At 42.6% G+C, this 24,120-nt stretch overlaps 1 protein-coding gene across 1 annotated transcript in view; it reads left to right on the top strand.

Moving 5' to 3' along the window:
• The window catches only part of ELAVL1 (ELAV like RNA binding protein 1), a 140,547-nt gene that overhangs the window by 79,752 nt on the left and 36,675 nt on the right, over positions 1-24,120 (top strand). Inside the window, exon 4 of the mRNA XM_089694312.1 lies at positions 15,106-15,259. Within this exon, the coding sequence (XP_089550438.1) occupies positions 15,106-15,259 (154 nt within the window). The remainder of the gene's footprint in view (positions 1-15,105; positions 15,260-24,120) is intronic.

Below are 24,120 nucleotides of genomic sequence, written 5' to 3' on the forward strand. Positions count from 1 at the left end.
GGTTGGGAGCATAATTCACACATTCGTTTTTTGTGTTGTCCTTCAGTATTTTCTGATTCTCCTATTAAGTTAGTCTTAAATTTGGTCCGTGCACAAAATGGTTCTTGGTCTTACAAGTCCCATTTACTGTTTGTTGCTTAACCGCCTTCCCGCCGTCCCATAGCAGATATATTGTTACAGGGTGGCAAGGGTGCGCAAAAATCACATGTATATGTACGTGATTTTGCATTTCCCGCTGGCGCCCGGTGATTACCTAGCATCTCCAACGGGGAGGGGGACTGTTTTGTTTACTAACAGTCCTCCTACCTGTTAGCTTGGGCACACTGCTCTGGATGCACAGCACAGCCATTCAGAGCAGTGTGATTACATAGAAGCACCAACACACCGCCCCCTAGTTAAACACTCCCATCACACAGTTAATCCTTTGATCACCCCTCATGTTAACCCTTCCTGCCCAGTGCCATTAGTACAGTGTCTGCTTTTTTTTTTTTTTTTTTTTTTTTTTTTTTAAAGCACAGATCGCTGTATTGGTGTCACTGGGGATGTCGGTGACACCAAGTCAGTTCCCCCCTGTATCTGAATGTCTGCCTCACTCTTGCTATAAGTCTCTGTTCGCCGCCATTACTAGTAAGAAAAAAAAAAAATTTCAATATCTATACTGCCATTTGTGAACGCTAGAACTTTCACGTAAATAAATGAATTTACATGTATTGGGATTTTTTTTTTTAGAAAAGACATTTAGCAGAATACATTTTGGCTTAAATTTGACTTTTTTTAAATTTTTTTTACTGGGCTTGTTTAATAGCAAAATGTCAAAAATATATATTTTTTTTTCTCAAAATTGTCGGTCATTATCTTTTTATAGCGCAAAAAATAACTGCACAGTTGATTAAATATCACCGAAAGAAAGCTCTATTCATGGGGAAAAAAGGACGTAAATTTCATTTGGGTGTAGCATTGCATGACCGTGCATTTGTCAGTTAAAATAACACAGTGCTGTAAGGCAAAAAATGGCCTGGTCAGGAAGGAGGGTAAGTCCTCAGGAGGGTAAGTGGTTTTAATGGGTTGTATGGAAATTAACGATTCTTTATTTTCTTCATCCTGGATATATTTTTTTTAAATGACTATATCACTTTTTCTACTTTAGTCTGGTTTTATGGAATGGACAGCTCTGGTGGATTTCTGAGGGTCATTACTATGTGCAGTACCCAAATCTCTGGGAGAGATTGTACTTTCCACCTGTAATCAACTGGTGCTTGCTCTGGGCAGTGTTTGTCATCAGTGTCCACACTATTTGCTTCTAGATCCCTGCATCTCATTTCCCCACCTTAAACAGTGAGGCTTCTAATCACACTGGACAACAATTTTTTTTTTTTCTCAGAATTTTTGCTTCCTGAAAATTTTTTTGTGATTATGTAAGACCCCATCAAACTCAACACAAATACAGTTCAATCATATTTCAAAATGCCTGCATGACAAAGGAATCTTGAAAAATTTTAAGTTAAGTTTTAATGACCATAATGCATTTATTCACATACAGTTGCAAGAAAAAGTATGTGAACCCCTTGGGATTACGTGGAGTTTTGCATGAATTGGGCATAAAATGTGCTCTGAATGTCATCTAAGTCACAACACTAGAAAAACACAGTCTGCTGAACATAATACTACACAAACATTAGATGTTGCCATGGTTTAATTGCACATAACATGTAAACATTCACAGTGCAGGGAGGAAAAAGTATGTGAACCTTTGGACTTAATAACTGGTTGACCCTCCTTTGGCAGCAATAACCTCAACCAGACGTTTCCTGTAGTTGCAGATCAGACCTGCACAACAATCTGGAGTAATTTTGGATTACTCCTCTTCACAAAACTGTTTCAGTGTAGCAATATTCTTGGGATGTCTGGTGTGATTCGCTCTCTTAAGGTCATGCCACAGCATTTCAATCGGGTTGAGGTCAGGACTCTGACTGGGCCACTCCAGAAGGTGTATTCTGTGCTGTTGCAGCCATTGTTTTGTTGAATTACTTGTATGCTTTGGGTCATTGTCCTGTTGCATCACCCATCCTCTGCGGAGCTTCAGTTGGCGGACAGATGGTCGTACGTTTTCCTGCAAAATGTCTTGATAAACTCTGGAATTCATTTTCCCATCAATGACAACAATCCGTCCAGGCCCTGAGGCAGCAAAGCAGCCCCAAACCATGATGCTCCCTCCGCCATGTTTTACAGTGGGGATGAGGTTTTGATGTTGGTGTGCTGTGCCTTTTTTTCTCCACACATAGTGTTGTGTGTTCTTCCCAAACAAATCAATCTTGGTTTCATCTGTCCACAGTATATTTTGCCAGTAGTGCTGTGGAACATCCAGGTGCTCTTTTGCAATCTTCAAACGTGCTGCAATATTCTTTTTGGACAGCAATGGCTTCCTCCGTGGTGTCCTCCCATGTACTCCATTCTTGTTTAATGTTTTCCTTATTGTAGATGTGTCAACAAAAATGTTAGCATGTGACAGAGATTTCTGTAGGTCTTTAGCTGACACTCTGGGATTCTTCTTTACCTCATGCAGCATTCTGTGCTGTGCTCTTTCAGTCATTTTTACAGGACGACCACACCTAGGAAGAGTAGCAACAGTGCTAAACTTTCTCCAGTTGTAGACAGTCTGTTTTACCGTGGACACATGAACATCAAGGCTTTTGGAGATACTTTTGTAACCCTTTCCAGCTTCATGCAAGTCAACAATTCTTGATCGCAGGTCTTCTGAGAGCTCTTTTCTGCGAGGCATGGTTCACATCAGACAGTGCTTCTTGAAACCAGTAAACCCAAAACAGGTGTGTGTTTTTTAAGGGCAGGACAGCTGTCAGCAACACATCCAATATCATCACACTGATTGGAGTCAACGTTGGCTCACTCCTGGCTCCAATTAGCTCTTGGAGAAGTCATTAAGCTAGGGCCTCACATACTTTTTCCTCCCTGCACTGTGAATGTTTACATGTTATGTGCAATTAAACCATGGCAACATCTAATGTTTGTGTAGTATTATGTTCAGCAGACTGTGTTCTTCTATTGTTGTGACTTAGATGACGTTCAGAGCACATTTTATGTCCAATTCATGCAAAACTCCACGTAATCCCAAAGGGTTCACATACTTTTTCTTGCAACTGTATGTCTGACACGCTCTGTGTTCAATAATACTTAAGTGTTTTGCTGCTGATTTTCATTTTTGCTCCAGTGCCTCACAATTCGTGTCCTACAATAGTCAGCCAGCATTGATGGTCTTTAAACTAGTACAAGTACAGTTGATGTCCTTTCTTAAAGTTCAGTCATAGTGTGTCTTTAAGGCTGAATTGTGCACTCGCCATGAGCCTTATTGAGATCACATGGGATTCTCGATTCAGAGCAGGTCAAGGTGTTCCTTCGGAGAAATAGTTGAAGCTCCAGTAGCTGGTTCAGCATCTCCTGGCTTGCAGGTGGCTCTCTGTCTTTTTAGGCAGGCGTTGGGCATGATGGTGGCTACCTTCGAAGCGGTTCCATATGCCTAGTTTCATATGAGAACACTGCAGAGGGAAATCCTATCAAAATGGAACAGGGTTTCTGCCTCTTTGGACCTTCAGATTCACCTGGAACGTTCGACAAGTGCTTCATTTCTTTGGTGGATGAGGTCCCCGGCTCTATGGAATGGAGAGTCCTTCCTCCCCGTTTGCTGGACTGTGGTTACAACAGATGCCAGCCTGTCGGGCTGTGGAGGAGTCCTAGGAGCAGTTTCTGCTCAGGGTCGCTGGTCTCCGGGGGAAGCTCACTTATCCATCAATATCCTGGAGCTTAAGGCAATCAGGTCGTCTCTGACTCATTGGACAAACGGACCGTTGACCGTCTGCCGACCAGAATTCAGTCGGACAACTACACTGTGGTGGCGTATGTCAATCATCATCAGGGGGGCACGAGAAGTGTGCTAGTTAGCGCTGGAGACAGACATCTCACATTCGGCAATGGGCGTAGTGGTTCGTTCCAGCTCTGCCCGCCGTACACATTCCAGGCATCGAAAACTGGCAAGCTGATTATCTCAGCCGTCAGACACTGGATCAGGGCGAGTGGTTCCTACACCAAGACGTGTCCCATCAGCTCTGCATTCGCTGAGGGACTCCGGAGGTGGAACTTCTGGTTTCCTGCCCAAATTGATTGTTGTATCCCCTGGCGGATGCAGCTGGTGACGCCGTAGGATCAGTACACTCAAATCTACCTGTTTGATGGATTCCTCATCTACTACGCAATATAGAGTCCGAAGGAATCTTTCACCCTGTTTTATCACTGCTGGCTTTGACGCATGGCTACTGCGAACCAGATTCTGAAGTAGCGTCTGGCTTGGTGATTCCGACTCTGTTCAAGGCCCTTAAGTCTACCTCCCGGAAGATTTATCATCGCACCTGGAGAGCCTATATTGGTTGGTGTGTAGGCTCGGGTGTTGCCTTCCTCCAGCGGCCCTTAGCTACTCATTCTTTGGTCCATGCTTTCAGGGGGTTCGTCACGTGGTCCCACATGCGCGCTCCCCTTTGTGACCATGGGATTTGAATTTGGTGATGTTAGCTCTTCAGAGGCCTCCATTTGAGGCCATTCGGGAAATCCCCTTGCTAATGCTTTCGCGAAAAGTTGCCTTTCTTGTCGCTATCACTTCTGCTCAGAGGGTGTCGGAGTTGGCAGCTTTGTACTGTAAGCCAACTTATATGGTTTTGCACAAGGACAAGTTGGTTAATCAGCCTTCCCCTACCTTTCCACCAAAGGTGGTGTCGGATTTTCATTTGAATGAGGGCATTGTTCTTCCCTCACTGTGTTCTTGACTGACGCACCCTAAAGAAGTGGCCCTGCATACCCTGGATGTGGCCCACGTGATTTCAATGTAGTTTTCTGCAATGGTTGTCTTTTGCAGGTCCGACTCTCTCTTCATTCTCATGGATGGTATGAAGAAGGGCTTAGCGGCATCTTCTGATGTTATTTCTCGTATTCAGCAGACTATTGTTCAGGCATATGCTGGTAAGGGGCAGGAACTTCCCTTCCAGGTTTTGGCGCACTCCACTAGGGTGGTCAGCACCTCCTGTGCGTTCTGACATCAGGCGTCTGTTTCTGAAGTTTGCAAGGCGACAACCTGGTTGTCTGTGCACACATTTATGAAGTTCTATAAATTCGATGTGTTGGCACCCTCTGATGCTAGTTTTGGCTGCAAAGTGTAGGGTTCCTGGACCTCCCCTTTTGGGGTCTTTCGGAATGTTGGCTTGTAGTCCTGGGTTGTTGTTTTTTTTCTTTCTACATTGTATGGTTCCCCACCCCTAATTCTGGCACTGCTTGGGGGGGGGGCATCCCTGCTTCGCTAATGTTAGAGGAAGCCACTGTGTCCATCAATGAGTGTAAGAAAAATACCTTTCTCTGAGTTCATTGACGGACACAACACCCACCCCTCTAGGGAGATCTCTCCGTCAACACTGCTTGGGACAGACTGGAGACCTATAGCCGAGAGGTGGTTTTATCTTGAGAGAAGACCACCCATAGGAGGTGCCAATTTATTAATTTTTTTTCTGCCTAGTGCCCTATTCCTGTAGGTGGGGCGTAAAACGCTGCTTTGTTAATGTTAAAGATGAAGCTTTTGTGTCCGTCAATGAACTCAGAGAAGTATAAAAAGAATCACGTTATGCTGTCATAACCTTTTGATACATTACCTCGCTACACGACAAATTGGAAACTTCATTCACAGAGGCACCAGCTAAGCGGGGACCAACAATTTGCCCTCTTTGAAGCTCAGTAAGCTCTGATATGACTTCGTATTACTAGCAGTGCACATAGTGAATGCGGAAAGTGAGGCTTCCCACCTGTTAGCTCGGTGTCCCATCACACAGCAGAAACAAAAGAATGTTACATAACTTCTACTTTCAACGTGAAACATGTCTTCACTTTAACCCCTGCAAATTTATATAGTGTTTCCATTTTTTTTCCCTCCAACCCCTGTAGAGCTTGCTTCAGTTTTCTTTGTTTCAGTTCTTCTTTATTTCACTTGCAGGTTATCTTCCCTCATATTTTTTTTTTTTTGTCTTTTTGCTTTTTGTTTTTCTGACCAGTGTTAATTAAAAAAACGTTAAAACGTTGTAGCATAAATGTTATAACTATTATGCTATAATGTGTCTTGTCACTAGACCTCTGGAATGTTTTAACCCTTTCATGAGCAGGACATTTTTTTTTACTGTTCAGCCCTGTGCTATGTGAAATGGCAATTGCTCACTTTACCCAAGTAAAATTTATATCCTTTTTTTCACACAAATAGAGCTTTCCTTTGGTAGTATTTGGTTACCGCTGTTTTTTTTAATTTATTATTCTATAAATGAAAAAAGACTGAAAATTTTTTTATAAAACCTATCTAATAAAATCAAATTTCTTGAGAAATTTGGGCCAGAATGTATTTAGCTACTTGTTTTTGGTAAAAAAAAAAAAAAAAATCCCAATAAGTGTATATTAATTGTTTTTTGGGAAAGTTATAGTATCTACAAACTATGGAATATATGTTGGCATTTACACAGCGTTTAAGCAGCTGAGTTTTTGACACTATCATTTCTTGATGTGCTAAAATGCCAGGACAGTACAAATGACCCCTTCTTAGAAAGTAGACACCCCAAGGCTTAGAGGCATCTCAAGTCCATGGAAGATTCTGTTTTTTTGCCACAAGTTTTTGGAAAAAGACACTTCTTTTTTTTCACAGTTGTAATTTTATTTATTTTTCACACATCATGGGTATACGGCATCACACCCCAAAACACATTCTGCAACTTCTCCATAGTATATGGATACTGAATCTGTGATACTTTTTGGGAGCTGAGCTGTGTACAAGCTCAGCTGTTTGTTTGAAATTTTAAATAATGCTTTCTGATTCCATCACTACTTGTAGATCATATCCCATCCTGCACTGCCTAAGTGCATCACATAAATGGGCATGCATGAGCGCTCTGGACCACACCTTCCTCTTTACTACACCGCCTCTTGTTTTAGTTTTACCAACTTTCTGTACAATGTGATTGTGCAATATCCCTTAGATCTACCATCGGTTTATGTAGTGCAAGGGCCTGTTTGATTTGATACAAATTGAGTAGATTTTTTAGGTGGATCCTCATATTCTATAGTTTTGGTAAATCTAAGGGATATTGTGCAGAGAATGTACAATCGGATTACATAGTGTATGGCCACATAGTGGAGGGAGTGGATGGAGACACTCAGGCCCCATTCACATAGAGGGAACCACTCACACTTTTGTGGGCGTTTTGGAGCATAGCTGCTCATCACGCATGGGGTAACGCATTCAGTTTAAAAACACAGCAAAGAAGCTCTAGAACGTTTCATAAATATATACAGTATCTCATAGAAGTGAGTACACCCCTCACATTTTTTAAATATTCTCTTTTCATGTGACAACAAGGAAGAAATGACACTTTGCTACAATGTAAAGTAGTGAGCGTAAAGCTTGTATAACAGTGTAAATTTGCTGTCCCCTCAAAATAACTCAACAGCCATTAATGTCTAAACTGCTGGCAACAAAAGTGGGCTGCCCTACATATGGCTCGTGGGTACTTTGTTTTTCACTGCATGTTTTGCTGCATTCATTGCTCCTTTTTCTTCATGTGGCAAAATGTATGCTTACTTCTATGTTTGGTGTGCCGGTAACAATGGCACCAAAGTGTGACTAGCATTTTAGGTGTATAATGGTGCGAAAACTGATTTGTATAGTATATGGTGAGCTTTACAGACTTCCAGGGACACATTTCTTCTGTTTCCACTACTACAGCTCTGCTCCACATATCTTTGCTACATTGTGTGATCACTGGCTGTGTATTTAGTGAGAACATATAATGATATATAGACTGATAATGATTGCTCCCACCTCTGTACCCACATGGAATTTCCTGGAGGGGGAGGGCAGGTGTTTGTGTGTGTGTGTGTGTGTGTGTGTGTGTGTGTGTGTGTGTTAATGAGGTCATCTGGTGAAGTACTTCCTTTTAAGGGTTTTCATGCCCAAATACCAAATACCAAATTCCAGGATGGAGCAGGAAGTAATAGAGGAGTTTTTTTTATGAAACACACTAGAGGCTGAGGTGAGGCCTGTTCTAAAGACAGCTTTTTCTTTTCTGCAACAGAGGTACATTATTAATACAATGGTACATAGGGGAGGTTGTAATTTAAAAAAAAAAATTGAAGCTAGTCTTTTTTTTTTTAAGAAAAGCACTGTTTTCGTAACGAAATGCACAAAATATAACTGGATGCTAATATGTATAGGTGATAACACCAGGGATAGTTAATCCGGGGATGATCGGATTGCCTCCAGGGAAGTTGGGTTTTTTTTTTTTTTCGCTTATTGGCGTAAATTAGATTATGCTGTATTATTTGTTTGTTTTTTTTTGTTTTTGTTTTTTTGTGCCTTCCTCTGGATCAGCTGTGGTTATAGGATTGTGTATATGGAGTGTGTGGTGTTTTTGTTTTTTCAGTAGAATGAATTTGACTTGGTGTTTTGTTTTTTTTTTTTTTTAATCCAGACTAAGTATGTAACTACAGGTGAAACTCGGAAAAATTAGAATATCGTGCAAAGGTTCATTTCATTCAGTAATGCAACTTAAAAGGTGAAACTAATATATGAGAGACTCATTACATGCAAAGCAAGGTAGTTCAAGCCGTGATTTGTCAGAATTGTGATGATTATGGCTTACAGCGCATGAAAACCCCAAATCCACAATCTCAGAAAATTAGAATATTACATGCAATCAATAAAACAAGAATTGTACTTATTACAATATCGGACCTCTGAAAAGTATAAGCATGCATATGTACTCAGTACTTGGTTTGGGCCCCTTTTGCAGTAATTACTGCCTCAACGCAGCGTGGCATGGAAGCTATCAGCCTGTGGCACTGCTGAGGTGTTATGGAAGACCAGGATGCTTCAATAGCGCCTTCAGCTCTTCTGCATTGTTCGGTCTCATGTCTCTCATCTTTCTCTTGGCAATGCCCCATAGATTCTCTATGTGGTTCAGGTCAGGCGAGTTTGCTGGCCAATCAAGAACAGTAATCTCACGGTCACTGAACCAGGTTTTGGTGCTTTTGGCAGTGTGGGCAGGTGCCATGTCCTGCTGGAAAATGAAGTCAGCATCCCCATAAAGCTTGTCTATGGAAGGAAGCATGAAGTGCTCCATAATCTCCTGGTAGACTGCTGCGTTGACCCTAGACTTAATGAAGCACAGTGGACCAACACCAGCAGATGACCTGGCTCCCCAAATCAACACCGACTGTGGAAACTTCACACTTGACTTCAAGCATCTTGCAGTGTGTGCCTCTCCACTCTTCCTCCATACTCTGGGTCCTTGGTTTCCAAATGAGATGCAAAAGTTGCTCTCATCAGAAAAGAGGACTTTGGACCACTGAGCAACAGACCAGGTCTGTTTTTCTTTAGCTCAGGTAAGACGCTTCTGACGTTGTTTGTTGTTCAGGAGCGGCTTGACAAGAGGAATACGACATTTGAAGCCCATGTCCAGGATCTGTCTGTGTGTGGTGGCTCTTGATGCACTGACTCCAGCCTCAGTACACTCCATGTGAAAGTCCCCAACACTTTTGAATGGCCTTTTCCTGACAATCCTCTCCAGGCTGCGGTCATCCCTGCTGCTTGTGCACCTTTTTCTTCCACACTTTCCCCTTCCACATAACTTTCTATTAATGTGCTTTGCAAAAGAAATTGGATGTTCCAAAGTGCCATATCAATTACCTTTTGAGGCTTTCCCTCCTTATGGTGGGTGTCAGTGATAGTTTTCTGCACAACTGTCAGGTCAGCAGTCTTTCCCATGATTATGATTCCTACTAAACCAGACTGAGAGACCATTTAAAGGCTCAGGAACCCTTTGCAGGTGTTATGGCTTAAGTAGCTGATTAGAGTGGGACACTTTGAGCCTAGAATATTGCACCTTTTCACAATATTCTAATTTTCTGAGATTGTGGATTTGGGGTTTTCATGAGCTGTAAGCCATAATAATCATCACAATTATGACAAATCACGGCTTGAACTATCTTGCTTTGCATGTAATGAGTATCTCGTATATTAGTTTCACCTTTTTAAGTTGCATCACTGAAATAAATTAACGTTTGCACGATATTCTAATTTTTTGAGTTTCACCTGTATTTTGCTCCTTAGAAGGAGCATTTGGGAGGGGGGAGAAGGGGAAGATATGATCACCATGATGTACACCTATACATAAATGGCCCATATATTAAATCTAGTGCAAACTTGTTAAGGTCATTACAATGAACAGTCTTTGAGACTAGAGGGAAAGAGGTTTATTGGCCATATACAGAAAGGCTTATTCAGGATAAGAGCTGTGGAGATGTTGATGTCGAATAGACTTCCTAAAGAACAAGTTATACCTAGCTCAGTTAATTGATTCAAAAATGCTGGACAGAATGCAACAGGTTTTTAACTTTTTACAAGTAATAACATCAGATTGTTGATCAAGGGAATATCCAGTTGCCTTATGACAGGGGTGCTCAACCCAAGGCCTGCGGGTCACATGTAGCCCGTGGAGCTGTGTGATGTAGCCCATGACCTCAGACCAGGAAAGTTCATGCCCATGTTTTGGAATGGCGGGTCGGCAAGCCCAGATTGTGATCAATGGGTTGCCAACCTGCCATCCTAGAGCATCAGGGTGCTTGGGGCCAGAGTTGGTTGCGGAGGGAGCAGGAGCCACATAAGCTGATGCTTCCTCTGTAGCACTGGCTCCTATCCGAAGCGGAGTGATACCAAGTGCCCTTCACCTGGGACCTTTCTAGCAGCCTGGAGAGTGATGCCAGTAGAAGCTGGAAGAGAAAAAGGTGAGTGTATCAAACATCACATACACTGCACAGTTGCAATGAATGCAGGTGTTTTGGTTCGCTTTCAGAAAGTGCACCACAACCGCAAGGTGTAATAGATGCCAATGGCTCAGTGCAGCTAACCCGCAGGAAAGCAGCATGTGCACTGCTGTGCGGGTAAACTGCAGTGCATCAGTGTGAAAGTAGCTTTGTAGGAGGCTCATGGCAGTAAGGGCTCATTTACATTTGCGGTTTGGGGTGTGGTTAAACCTCCTAGTTCATTGTGGCCTGTGACCGGCTACCAAATCAATTTAAGTGGTCCTCACTCTTCATGAGGTTGAGCACCCCATCTTAGGGGATCTAGAAGGATTTTTTCCCCCTGGTGGAGATAATTGGACCATATTTTAAGGGTTTATTTGCCTTCCTCTGAATCAGTTGCTAGTGTGGATTTCTTCTATTTTTCTTCCTCAGCCTGACTTTGTAACTATATACTACCACTACACTTATTGATTCTTTATGCTCGTTCTTAGTATTGGAGCAGTCTTGAGTCTGCTCACCCCAAGGTGTCTCATTCTGAGGTCGCTCAAATTTCCTAAACCAGCCCAGGCTATCACAGTTCATTTGCATTTGCCCAATACTATTCTATTGAGGAAAGTTTTCTTCACAAGTGGATGCTTCCAGTGCTAGATCCTGCCATCTTCCGCCTTAATAAGGCCCGTACAGCCCCGTGGAGGGAAATTCTATTTTCAAGGGCCCTGCAGATGAGGCTAGAGGTATTCTTTAACCACTTCAATGCTGGGCATTTTCACCCCCTTCCTGCCCAGGCCAGTTTTCAGTTTTGAGCGCTGTCGTACTTTAAATGACAATTGTGTGGTTATGCAACACTGTACTCCTATAAAGTTTTTATTTTTTTGAGACAGAAAGCTTTCTTTTGCTGGTATTTAATCACCGCTTGTTTTTTTTATTTTTTGCTAAACAAATAAAATACCAAAAAGTTTGGGGAAAAAAATGTTTTTCTTTCTGTTATAACATTTTTTGCAAATAAGTAGTTTTTCTTCACTCTGATGAGGCTACACTGCTAGGCACTGATGATCTGTGCCCCGATTATCAGTGTTAACCGTACGAACTGTACGAACACTTAACAGTGTGTGAGGGAAGGACTGCCGACATCTGTGTTCTTCTGTGTTCTTATCAGCATCTCCTGTGATCATTTTGATCTCAAAAACCCTCAACCCATCAGGGTCCTTGTTGTGTACCTTAAAATGGCGGACTGAATGTTTGATATAAGCCTTCAAGATGTTCCTCTTATGTTCATCAAAGAGTACCCTAAGGGCATGTGACATCCGACCCACATATGGGGCCACATGGGCACAGGAGGCCATAAACCTATTTTGACCCACAGTTGATAAACTGTCGAATGGGGTGCACTCTTCCATCAGTACCCATAACTGCTTTTTGCTATGCCACATGTACTGACATGTTCCACAGTTAATGACTCCACATCGAAAGTTCCCCTACTGGTCAAAGATGGAAGTCCAGACAGGTGTTGGAGTGCTGTTTTTTATACGTTTAAGACTACTGGGAGCAATGTGGCTTCTCGATTCTTTTGGCTATCTGACAATATTGGGTTTATCAGGGAGAACACTGGAAAGAAAGGGTTTTAAGATGTTCCAATTTTTCAAGACCACATTTCTTATTTTAAAGACTTTATTGTTAAACCTAGTACTAAACGGGACAGCATTGGACTCATTAGTTGGCCTAGGTTCTTTGGCTGGCTCTTTCTATTTCACAAAGTACTCACCTCTGTATTATTCCAGGCCTCATTGATCAGACACTTATTGTAACATTTGTCTAAGAATTTCTGCTTCAGAATAAAGCGCTACTCGTCAAAGTCCTCAACTCTGGTGCATGTCCTTTTTAATCTAATCTAATCCACTTCGGAGGATGATGGCTATTGGCATGCAGGTAGGAATTACCTGCAGAAGGTTAGAAGTATGTTTTGGAAATGATTTTGAGGTCTACATCAAAACTTAGTTCAAGGTCTAAGAACTCAAACTTCTTGTTTTCTACCACATCCGTAAGTTCTATATTGAAAGGGTTATTATGACAATATACAACGCTAGCTCAGAATCTGGCTCATCCCATCACATACGGAGTTATACAGTATGTGTAGTATAATCCATGCTGCAGGAGAAAAGTTGCACTGTAAAATTTTTCAATGCAGGTCAATCTACATTGACGGTACTGGTGAGCATTAGAGTTTGTGTAATCAATTCTTATTTCAGTGGTGGTACATGTGTTTATGATCTCTGAGAGGCTGCACTCGCTTAGGAGCCATTTTGTTTTGGTGTGTACGTTTTACAACTCCAATTCCAAAAAAGTTGGGACGCTGTGTAAAATCTACATTAAACAAATGCATTAATGCATAAATCTATTTTTTATTCACAATAGAAAATATACTAAATGTTTAAACTGAGACAATATAACCTTTTAAGAAAGAAAATTAGGTAATTTTGAGACGACAGCAACAAATCTTCAAGTTGGGACAGGGCCATATTTACCATGGTGTAGAAACCTCTCTTTTAACAACCACCTGTAAAGGTCTAAATAACAAGGAAACCAGTTGCTATAGCAAGATGCGCGCTCTCAGCACATATGTTCTTTTTTAATAGAACTCAAATGTGCGGCCGCTCGGCGTCTAGGCCCAGATGTCGGGAGGCCGCTCATTTGTGTTCGGCCGGCTTGAACAGGTTAATGACTGGCATAGTACCGCTGGATTGGTGCAAGGCCAATGTGGTGCCTATATTTAAAAATGGGTCAACATCTTTACCAAGTAATTATAGACCTGTTAGTTTAACTTCTATAGTTGGGAAGATACTGGAGAGTTTAATAAAAGACCACATAGATGAGTTCTTGCTTGAAAAAAACAGACGGCATGGATTCATGAAAGACAGATGTTGTCAAATCTGATTTCTTTTTATGAGGATTTATTGGATTTTGCAAAAGTGTTTGACACAGTTTCCCACATATGGCTAATGTGTAAGGTAAAGTCTACAGGCTTTGAAAAAATCTGTATGTAAATGGATAGAAAACTGGCTAAAAGACCATATTCCGGGAGTAGTGGTTAATTATTCATACTCTGAATGGTCTAGGGTTGTTAGTGGTGTACACCAAGGTTCGGTGTTGGGACCCTTACTTTTTATTGTATTTATAAATGATATTGGGGTCTGGGATTAAAAATCTCATTTCAGTCTTTTCAGATCACACCAAGCTTTGCAGTGGAATAACGTCCTTACAGGATGTCTCCAACTTAAAAGCCGACCTCAATGCACTGTTTAATTGGGCAACTATGTGTCAAAAGAGGTTTAATGTTCATAAATGTAAAGTTGTGCACTTGGGGGCTAAGAATATGCATGCATCCTACATACTAGGGGGAGTACAACTGGGGGAATCAATGGTGAAGGATGTGGGAGTTCTGGTAAATCATACGCTTAATAATGGCATGGAATGCCAAGCTGCGGTTTCTAACGTTAGCAAAATCTTCTCTTGTACTAAGAGGTATAGACTCCAGAGAGAGAGAGATTATTTTACCCCTGTACAAATTATTAGTAAGACACATCTAAAATATGTATTTCAGTTTTGGGCACCATTTCAGAAAACAAATATTGGGGTACTGGAGAAAGTGCAGAGAGGGCAACCAAACTGATGAGGCATGGAGGAGCTCAGCTATGAGGAAAGATTAAATAAATTGAATTCTCTCTTGAGAAGAGGAGATTAAGGGGGTGGGGGATAGTGAACTCGGTGTAGAGTTATTCACTCTGAGGTCATCACAGAGGACAAGGGAGCACTCATATGTCTGAAAGAAAAGAGATTTAATTTCAAATACGGAAAGGTGTAATAGACTCCTTCAAGAGTTGGCTCTGGCCAGCTCAGTGGATTGCTTTAAAAAAGGCCCGGATTCTTTCCTAGATGCACATAATATAACTGGATACTAACATTTAGGTAAAGTTGATCCATATATATATATCATTTTTTTTTTTTTTTATACTTACTCCAAGCCATTTGAAATATTTAACACTTTGAGGTTTTTGTTTTAAAATGAGAAATTGCAGGGCTTTTTTTGGTACAGAGTCAGTGGCTTAGTGGAATAATTTTAAACCACAACTTCAAAAAGTGTTGCAGGTCTTTATCCTGTTATATTCTTGGGTGTATACGTGTGCATGCATTTGAATAATTGCACGTGTTTTCTTCTCTTAGGTGTCCTTTGCCCGTCCAAGCTCAGAAAATATTAAGGATGCAAATTTATATATCAGTGGACTCCCAAGGACAATGACGCAGAAAGATGTTGAAGATATGTTTTCAGGGTTTGGGCGTATTATCAATTCTCGTGTCCTTGTTGATCAGGCTACAGGTGAGTAGATTTAACTTTTCTGCCTATGTCTGTTAAAAAAAACATTTGAATAACTAAACTACTTGAAAATGTTTGCTATTTTTAAATAAAGAAACAAACAAATGCCTTTCTAAGCAATGTGCTAGAATTATGCTTCCACGGTACCACCCTCCCAACATTTCGTGTTCTCTGCCACACACTTTCCCACCATGGAAAATTGACTAGTAGGTTTGTTCAGTCATCAGTGCCTAAATTCAGGAGAATGGGTCCTTCATCCGAAGTTGTTTGCAGAGATTTCTCTGTGTTGGGGGACCCCAAATGTGGATCTCCTGGTATCCACATTCAGCAACAAACTGGATGGGCCATTGACTTAGATGTCCTCGTAACTCCTTCGGATTAGTTTTTTTCTCTGATCACTGCCTTCCCTCCACTCCCAACTTCTTTTCTGTTACACAGGGTAAAGGTGGAGGGCATCCTAGTGATTCTGATTGCATTGGCTTAGCCAAGAAGAACATGGTATGCAGACATCATAAATCTCTTGGCATACCAGCTCAGACTTGCTGTCATCCAGTGAAATCTTTTTTCCTGTTTTACAGTCTCGGAATTTGAAGATTACGTTGTCATTTCTAGAAGCGGTACTCAACCCCAAACCAAAAGATGTAGTATATGAGTCCAGTCATCAGAAGTGGTGGCTACATTAGTTTTCTTTTTAGTCTTTTCCCCTCTGTTTTCAACTTATGTTCTGGCCACTAACACAGCTCCTGTATTATAGTGCTCCTTCTCTGGATGAAGGAGCACAGGGGTACCTTTGGACAACAGCATTGTCAGCCTGGGGGAGGGTAGTGTCAGATGTTCTAGCACATTTACACACTTTAACAAGTTGTTGCCAGACTTGAGCTCACACAAGCAGTTACAGCAACATCTCAGAACTGCTCAGCTGCAATGTAATGTTTGCTTTTGTGTTTAACACCTCTTTAAGCACAAGGTTGTCTCTTTTGGTGGCCATTACCTTGACTCACATTGTCTTGGATTTGGCTGTGCTTCATTAAATGGGACCCCCTTCCTCTTTCCTCACTTGGATAAGATGGTGTTTAGGCCTCAATCATCTTTCTTGCTTTACGTAATGTCTTCGTTTCACCTGAATCAGGACATTGGAGGGAGAATTTATCAATGCTGGAGCAGAACAAACCTGGAGCAGTTGTGCATAGAAACCTATCAACTTCAGATTGTTCTATTAAACAGCTTGTTTCTTTTAAAAATGAAAGAAGCTGTTTAGTTGCTGTGCTCAACTGCTCCAGATTCTGGCTGCTGCAATTTTGATAAAGTCCCATCATTGTGTTGCTGTCTTTTTTTTTTTTTTTTACCTAATCCTAAGCATCCTAAATTGAAGAATGATGATGGAGTTGTTTGGGTTTGTCTAAAGTCTTCAGCTTTGTTTGACAGTCTGATTTCATCTTTGTTCTACCCAATGGTCCTTACAGGGGTCGGACTCAATCCAGTATGTGTAGGTGGATTCATCAGCTCCTTTAACTCCTTTGGGATCAAAGGCAAGGTTCCGCCTTGCCCATTCTACCAGGAGTGTTGGTGACTTGTTGAGTCTTTTCCTACTAAACTATTGTTCGACTCCCACTTCTGCCCAGAAATTCTTCCTCAGTGCCACAGAAACCACTAGTGATAAAAAACTGAGTGAAAAGCTTCCACTTTAAAAGTTATTAGAAATTATGTAAAATAGTTCCTTATCTAATCAAAGAAGGGGGACAGCGGCGCTATTCTATGTATCATAAACCATATAAATCTCCAGATCAAATAGTTCATATAAAGTAACTGAAAATAAGCATACAAGTGCCATAAGGGGATCCAAAACAAATGCCCACCCAGTGCTTTGGTAGTGCACAAAAATAAAATTAAAGTCCTAATAATGTCCAATCTTGTAATTAAAGACTTATAACTTCAATCTTTTCCAGCTTAATTTCTCCACACCAAGCTATGGCCCTCCCAGCTATGGCCCTCCCAGCTGTTGAAATACTACAAGTCACATCATGCCTCTGGGAGTCTTGCCTCTGGCTGTCAGTCTTGTAAGGCCTCATGGGACTTGTAGTTCCTCAACACCTGGAGGGTAGTTTGGAGACCCCTGGTCGAAGGTTATTAGTGGTACATACCAAGGTTCAGTGTTGGGTCTCTTACTGGTTTACCTTTTTACAAATGATGGTGTTTGAGATTAAAATTACCAAATCTGTGTTTTGCAGATAATCACAAGCTACAGTGCATTCATAAAGTATTCAGATCCCCTTCACTTTTTTAAATTTTGTTGTGCTGCAGCCTGATACTACAGTTGTTTTAAAAATTATTTCCCTCATTAATCTGCACTCACTACCCCATAATGGCAAAGTGAAAACAGAATTTTAGAAATGTCTGGATTTACTAAAAAGAAAAATCTGCAATATTACATGTACTTAAAGTAGAACTATAGGCAAAACTTTTTCATTTTGGACAGAGTAAAGGAGTGTTATAACTCCTGGCAGGGTTTTTTTTCCATAGGTGTCCAATTGGAGAGATTTACCATCACTTCCTGTCCCATAGCTAAAACAACAATTGAGAACAAATCCCTGCAAACTAAGGCAATTCCTTTGGGGGGGGGGGGTGATTCCCAGGTCACCAGAATTAGTTTCCCCATTGGAAGATTTCCCCTCCATTACTTTCCTGGGGACAGCTCAAAATTTGGGGTTTCTTTTACTTTTACTTTAGATAATGGTTAGCAGGACAAATAGGGTGCTTTTCCCTAAGGTGGGCACAAACAGCAATAAAAACTGACAGGTGTTCTAATCCAACTCCGCTCTATCCAAAACTAAAAAAAAAAAAACTTCAGGTATTCAGACCCTTTACTCGGTACTTTTGTTGAAGCATCTTTGCCAGCAATTACAGCCTCAAGTCTTTGTGTATGACCTGACAATCTTTGCACACCTGGATTGGGGGATTTCCTGCCATTCTTTGCACATCTTCTCAAGCACAATCAGGTTGGATGGGGACCATCAGTGGATAACCAATTGTCAGGTCTCTCCAGAGATGTTCAATAGGGTTCAAGTCAGTGCTTTGGCTGGGCCACTCTAGGACATTCACAGAGTTGTCCCTAAGCCACCCCTGTATTGGCTGTGTGCTTAGGATCATTGTCATGTTGGTAGGTGAAACTTTGGTCCAGTCTGAGGTCCTATCCGCTGCGATACAAGTTTTCATTATGGATACCTCTCTATTTTGCTCCTTTCAGCTTCCCCTCAGCCCTGGCCAGTCTCCAAGTCCCTGCTGAAAAGCACCCTTACAGCATGATGCCACCATCATGCTTCACTGTTGGGATGGTATTGGGCAGGTGATGAACGATACCTGGTTTTCCTCCATATATAACATTTAGAAATGAGGCCAAATAGTTCAGTCTTGGTTTCATCATACCAGAGATTCTTGTTCCCTTACAGCAGCGGTTCTCCACCTGGGGGTCGCGACCCCTTTGGGGGTCGAACGACCATTTCCCAGGGGTCGCCTAAGACCATCGGAAAACATATTTCCGATGGTCTTAGGAACCGAGACACCGCTGCTCTGTCTCGCGATCTGTGGGCGGGATGATATGCTGCCCCTGTAACCTGGCCACACCTCTGGAATCACTCAACAGCTCCGCCTCCTCGCCGCTGATTGGCCACCGGAACTGTAGCTCAGGAGAGGCACACAGGCGGCCAATCACCGGCGAGGAGGTGGAGCTTGGAGAGGAGGAGCTGAGCGGCAGAGCGCGCAGATCGAAGAAGATCGAGGGAGCTGCAGGACCGAGTGAAGAGGAGAGAGGCCAGAGAAGGAAGACAGCTGACAGGTAAGTGCAAATTTTGCTTCTGCAGGCTGTAGATGGGAGAGGGAGAGAGCGAGCCCAGGCTGGAGCAGGGGTCAGCAAGGTAAGTATCATTGGTGTCAGTGGGAGGAATAGTGCCCCATCATTGGTGTCACTAATACCAACGATGGGGCACTATTCCTCCCCCCACTGACACCAATGATAGGCACTATTCCTCCCCCCACTGACACCAACGATGGGGCACTATTCCTCCCCCCACTGACACCAACGATGGGGCACTATTCCTCCCCCCACTGACACCAACGATGGGGCACTATTCCTCCCCCCACTGACACCAACGATGGGGCACTATTCCTCCCCCCACTGACACCAACGATGGGGCACTATTCCTCCCCCCACTGACACCAACGATGGGGCACTATTCCTCCCCCCACTGACACCAACGATGGGGCACTATTCCTCCCCCCACTGACACCAACGATGGGGCACTATTCCTCCCCCCACTGACACCAACGATGGGGCACTATTCCTCCCCCCACTGACACCAACGATGGGGCACTATTCCTCCCCCCACTGACACCAACGATGGGGCACTATTCCTCCCCCCACTGACACCAACGATGGGGCACTATTCCTCCCCCCACTGACACCAACGATGGGGCACTATTCCTCCCCCCACTGCCACCAACGATGGGGCACTATTCCTCCCCCCACTGACACCAACGATGGGGCACTATTCCTCCCCCCACTGACACCAACGATGGGGCACTATTCCTCCCCCCACTGACACCAATGATGGGGCACTATTCCTCCCCCCACTGACACCAATGATGGGGCACTATTCCTCCCCCCACTGACACCAATGATGGGACACTATTCCTCCCACTGACACCAATGATGGAGCACTGTTCCTCCCACTGATACCAACGATGGGGCACTATTCCTCCCACTGACACCAATGGCGGGACACTATTCCTCCCACTGATACCAACGATGGGACACTATTCCTCCCACTGACACCAATGGCGGGACACTATTCCTCCCACTGATACCAACGATGGGACACTATTCCTCCCACTGATACCAACGATGGGACACTATTCCTCCCACTGACATCAGTGATGGGGCACTATTCCTCCCACTGATACCAATGATGGGGCGCTAGTCCTCCCACTGATACCAATGATGGGGCACTATTCCTCCCACTGCAAAATTACAGTTCTGAAGTAGCAACGAAAATAATTTTATGGTTGGGGGTCACCACAACATGAGGAACTGTATTAAGGGGTCGCTGCGTTAGAAAGGTTGAGAACCACTGCCTTACAGTCTAATAGTCCTCAAGGTGCTTTTTTGAAAACTCCAAGCGGGCTTTCATGTGTGTGGCACTGAGGAGAGGCTTCCCTCTAGCCACTCTGCCGTAAAGCCCAGATCGGTGAAGGGATGCAGTGAGGTTTGTCCTTCTGGAACTCTGTCCCATCTCCACACCAGATCATTAGAATGCAGTCAGAGTGACTGTCGGGTTCTTGGTGACCTCTCTTACTAAGGCCCTTCTTCCCTGATTGCTCAGTTTTGCTGGGCAACTAGTTTTTAGAAGAGTCCTGATTGTGCCAAACTTCTTCCATTTGAGAATTAGAGAGGCCATTGTGCTCTTGAGACCTTCAGTGCAGCAGAAATTTCTTATAGCCTTCCCCAGATCTGTGCCTTGCAGTAATCCTGTCTCTGTGCTCTTCAGGCAGTTCCTTTGACCTCATGACTTTTGCTTTGATTCACTATGCATTGTCAGCTTTGACGCTTTTTATAGAGACGTATGTGCCTTTCCAAATATTGTCAAATCAATTTAATTTACCAGAGGTGGACTCCAATCAAGGTTTAGAAGCATCTCAGCAAGGTTCAGCGCTCCTTCGCATTGTGCGGTGCCGGACACTACATGTAAATTGCACAGGAATCGCGCCACATTCCTGTGTTAATTACATGCAAATGTCTGTGTGTTGCGATTTGAGCCATACATTTTGTTTGGCCCAAATCGCATCCACACCAAAAAAGTGGAGGACCCCTTTTTAAATCTGTACCTGAATCGCATCGCAATTGCTTCGAGTTTTGCAATCTGTATCAGGGTGTCATTAATTTATCATCGATCCCCGCATTAGATCGCATAAACGTGATGCAATTGCAATGCAGTGTGGGAATCGCACAGGATATGCAGCGTTTCCCACACCGCAGAGAAAAGGGAGGCACCTGAGTTAAATTTTAAGTGTTGCAAAGGGTCTGAATACTTGTGCCAATGTGATATTTCAGTTTTTCCTTTCAAATTCATTTGTAAACATTTCTAAAAAAAACAAAAATTCACTTTGTCATTATGGCGTACTAAGTGTAGATTATTGAGAAACAACTGTAGTGTAGTCCAGGGCTTAAAATTTCGAGTCTAGACCTACTAGCCAGGCACAAACCTTACTCTCCACCAGTTGCCCTACCCAACCTTGCCCAGGTCCGCCTCTAACCCCACGCCCCCTGAAAGCTTATGAAATTACATTTTTCTTTAGAATAAAGAGTCCAAAATATAAAAAACTGCAATTATAACATAGCTTTATTATGTCAACTTAAACATAACAGCAATAGCTTAATAGCAATAGGGTGCAATCAAAATATCAAGTTTTACAGCTTTAAACCTGTAGTAAACATTTTGTATTTTTTTGTTTATCTCCTGCATCTATAAAAAGAGACTTTAGTAACTAAAGTCTCTTTTAAAAGATGTAAGTTTAGTTTACAGAAGTATAGCATAAGAAAAAGTGCTTATTTTGATGCCAAAAAAAATGGAATAATAGTTACTGTAAACTATTAAGTGTTCTTGCATGGCAAGTCCACTTACTGTTATCTCACATATATATTCTTGTTATTATAGCCAAATTTACCACCCTAACTCCTCCCACAGTTTTTATACTACATAGACAGTAATATACCAAAACGTGCGGCTTGTTCCCGATTGGTGTACTATTACTTTGTGGAACGTTATGCCAAATGGTTCACGAAATATCGGCGTTTTTGTGGTGAAATTGGTCCCATAGGAATGAATGGCGGAATGTTCAAAACTAGAGTGGGAGCTGACAAAAGCTAGAGTGTGAGCTGAAAAATCAGGACATGATTTCTAAACTGCCATCACTCCCTCATTTTCAAGGCCACCTACACAAATCTTATATCAAAACATTCAGCTATCCCTGCTGCCACTAAAAATGTCCACGGCTAAGCCATAGTCCTGATAGTTTTCACAATTTGACCATTTGTTTGCAACTCACGCCGCCCATTGACATTCATTGAAAATCCACTCTAGCCTTCTCAAATTTGAAGGGCAATTTCTAAACTGCGACTGTGCCTTCATTTGTAATATTTCAGAGACATACTATGCATCAAAATGTAGGTCTGGGTCTTGTGATTCTCACAATATAAATCTCTTCGGTGTAGGATTTATAATTTTTAAACTACAACCGTTTGAAGATGGCAACCACCAGTGAAGTGAGCAAGTTGGAGCAGTTTGTTTTTAACCGCTCTTTTCTGCCCTTGCTGTAGAGTTGCCATAGGAACCTAGGTGTGTGAGCAGGCAGCAGAGTGACAAAAGCTAGAGTGTGAGTTGTAGACTACTGGTGGAGGCAAGAACACTTCACACAATTTCCCCAGAAATTGTAGCTTTTCTAGTTCTTAAGTGTTCTTGCATGGCAAGACCACTTACTGTTATCTCACATATATATTATTATTATTATAGCCAAATTTACCACCCTAACTCCTCCCACAGTTTTTATACTACATAGACAGTAATGTACAGAAACGTGCGGATTGTTCCCGATTGGTGTGCTAATATTTTGTGGAACGTTTCGCCGAATGGTTCACGAAATATTGCCGTTTTTGTGGTGAAAAGCTACAATTTCTGGGGAAATTGTGTGAAGTGTTCTTGCCTCCACCAGTAGTCTACAACTGGAGTGGGCAGAGTAACTGGGCAGAGTGGCTTGTCACTCTGCTGTCTGCTAAGTGATGAACGATAGACTGTCTTTATTCTGTTTTGGTAGCTAAAGCCACGTTCACATGAGGCGGTTGTTGGTGGAAGTACTTCACAGAAATTGACCAGAGGGAGTATGTTGCTGAATCTTTCTTGCTGCTGATTCAATCTTTTCAGAGTCTCATTAAAAGAGAGTCCATTTTGAATGGAGAATTTTAGGTCAGCCCACTCTGCTTCAAACAGGTCAATTTTGTCTTCAAACTGATCAAAAACCTGTTTTGCAATTCTGTGCAACTCAGTCAATCCAAAGTTGAGGATGTGTGTTTTGTCTGGCCAAGACATGCTGGTAAATATATTGAAAGATTGTACAATATCTGAGGAGAATGAGGAAAGCCTCAAAATTAAATATCTTTCTGCTTTGGCTAATACAGATTGGCGTATCGACTGAAATTCTCTGTCACCAGCTTGAAGGTTGGTCAGCTGCAGCCCATGTAGTTTTCCTTCTTCTGTAAACTTACTAAGAAATTCAAGTTTGTTTTTTCCCTTCCCATCCGAAAGATCCTGAAGAGTTTCAACTGCATGTTCTAGTTTGTTTTTTACCTGACCGATCATAAATTCCTTGTTCTGAAGACCCTCTGACAAAGGTTGCAGCTTGCTATAAAAATTGAATAGGAAATGCAAAAGTTTCACAAACTTCAGCTGTTTCAGGTCTTTCAGGATGTGTCAGGTACCGACTGGCGGTGGCTCTAGAGATCCACAGGCCTGGATTCCCCAGGGCGCGGTGTCTAAGCCTCAGTCTGCTTATTCACCAGGGCCCCTGATGGTGGGGATGGACTTGGAGCAGGCTGAGACCAGGTCGCGGCCCCCGAGTACACCCAGCTGCGGTAGAGGTGAATTCCAGTGGCACATAGCAGATAAGAGCCTGCTGTGAAGAGGCGGAGCAGGCCTGGGCAGTAGCGGATGGACAGGTGACACCGTGTAGAGACAGCGAAGTCAGGCAGGCAGGCCGGGTTGGTAACAGCGGTGGCAGAACGGTACAAAGCAGCAGGCTAAGAGTAATTGGGTCACAGG

Source organism: Staurois parvus, unplaced genomic scaffold (assembly GCF_062004578.1).
Source record: "Staurois parvus isolate SC_StPar_1 unplaced genomic scaffold, SC_StPar_1.0 ptg000659l, whole genome shotgun sequence".
Classification (NCBI taxonomy): domain Eukaryota; kingdom Metazoa; phylum Chordata; class Amphibia; order Anura; family Ranidae; genus Staurois; species Staurois parvus.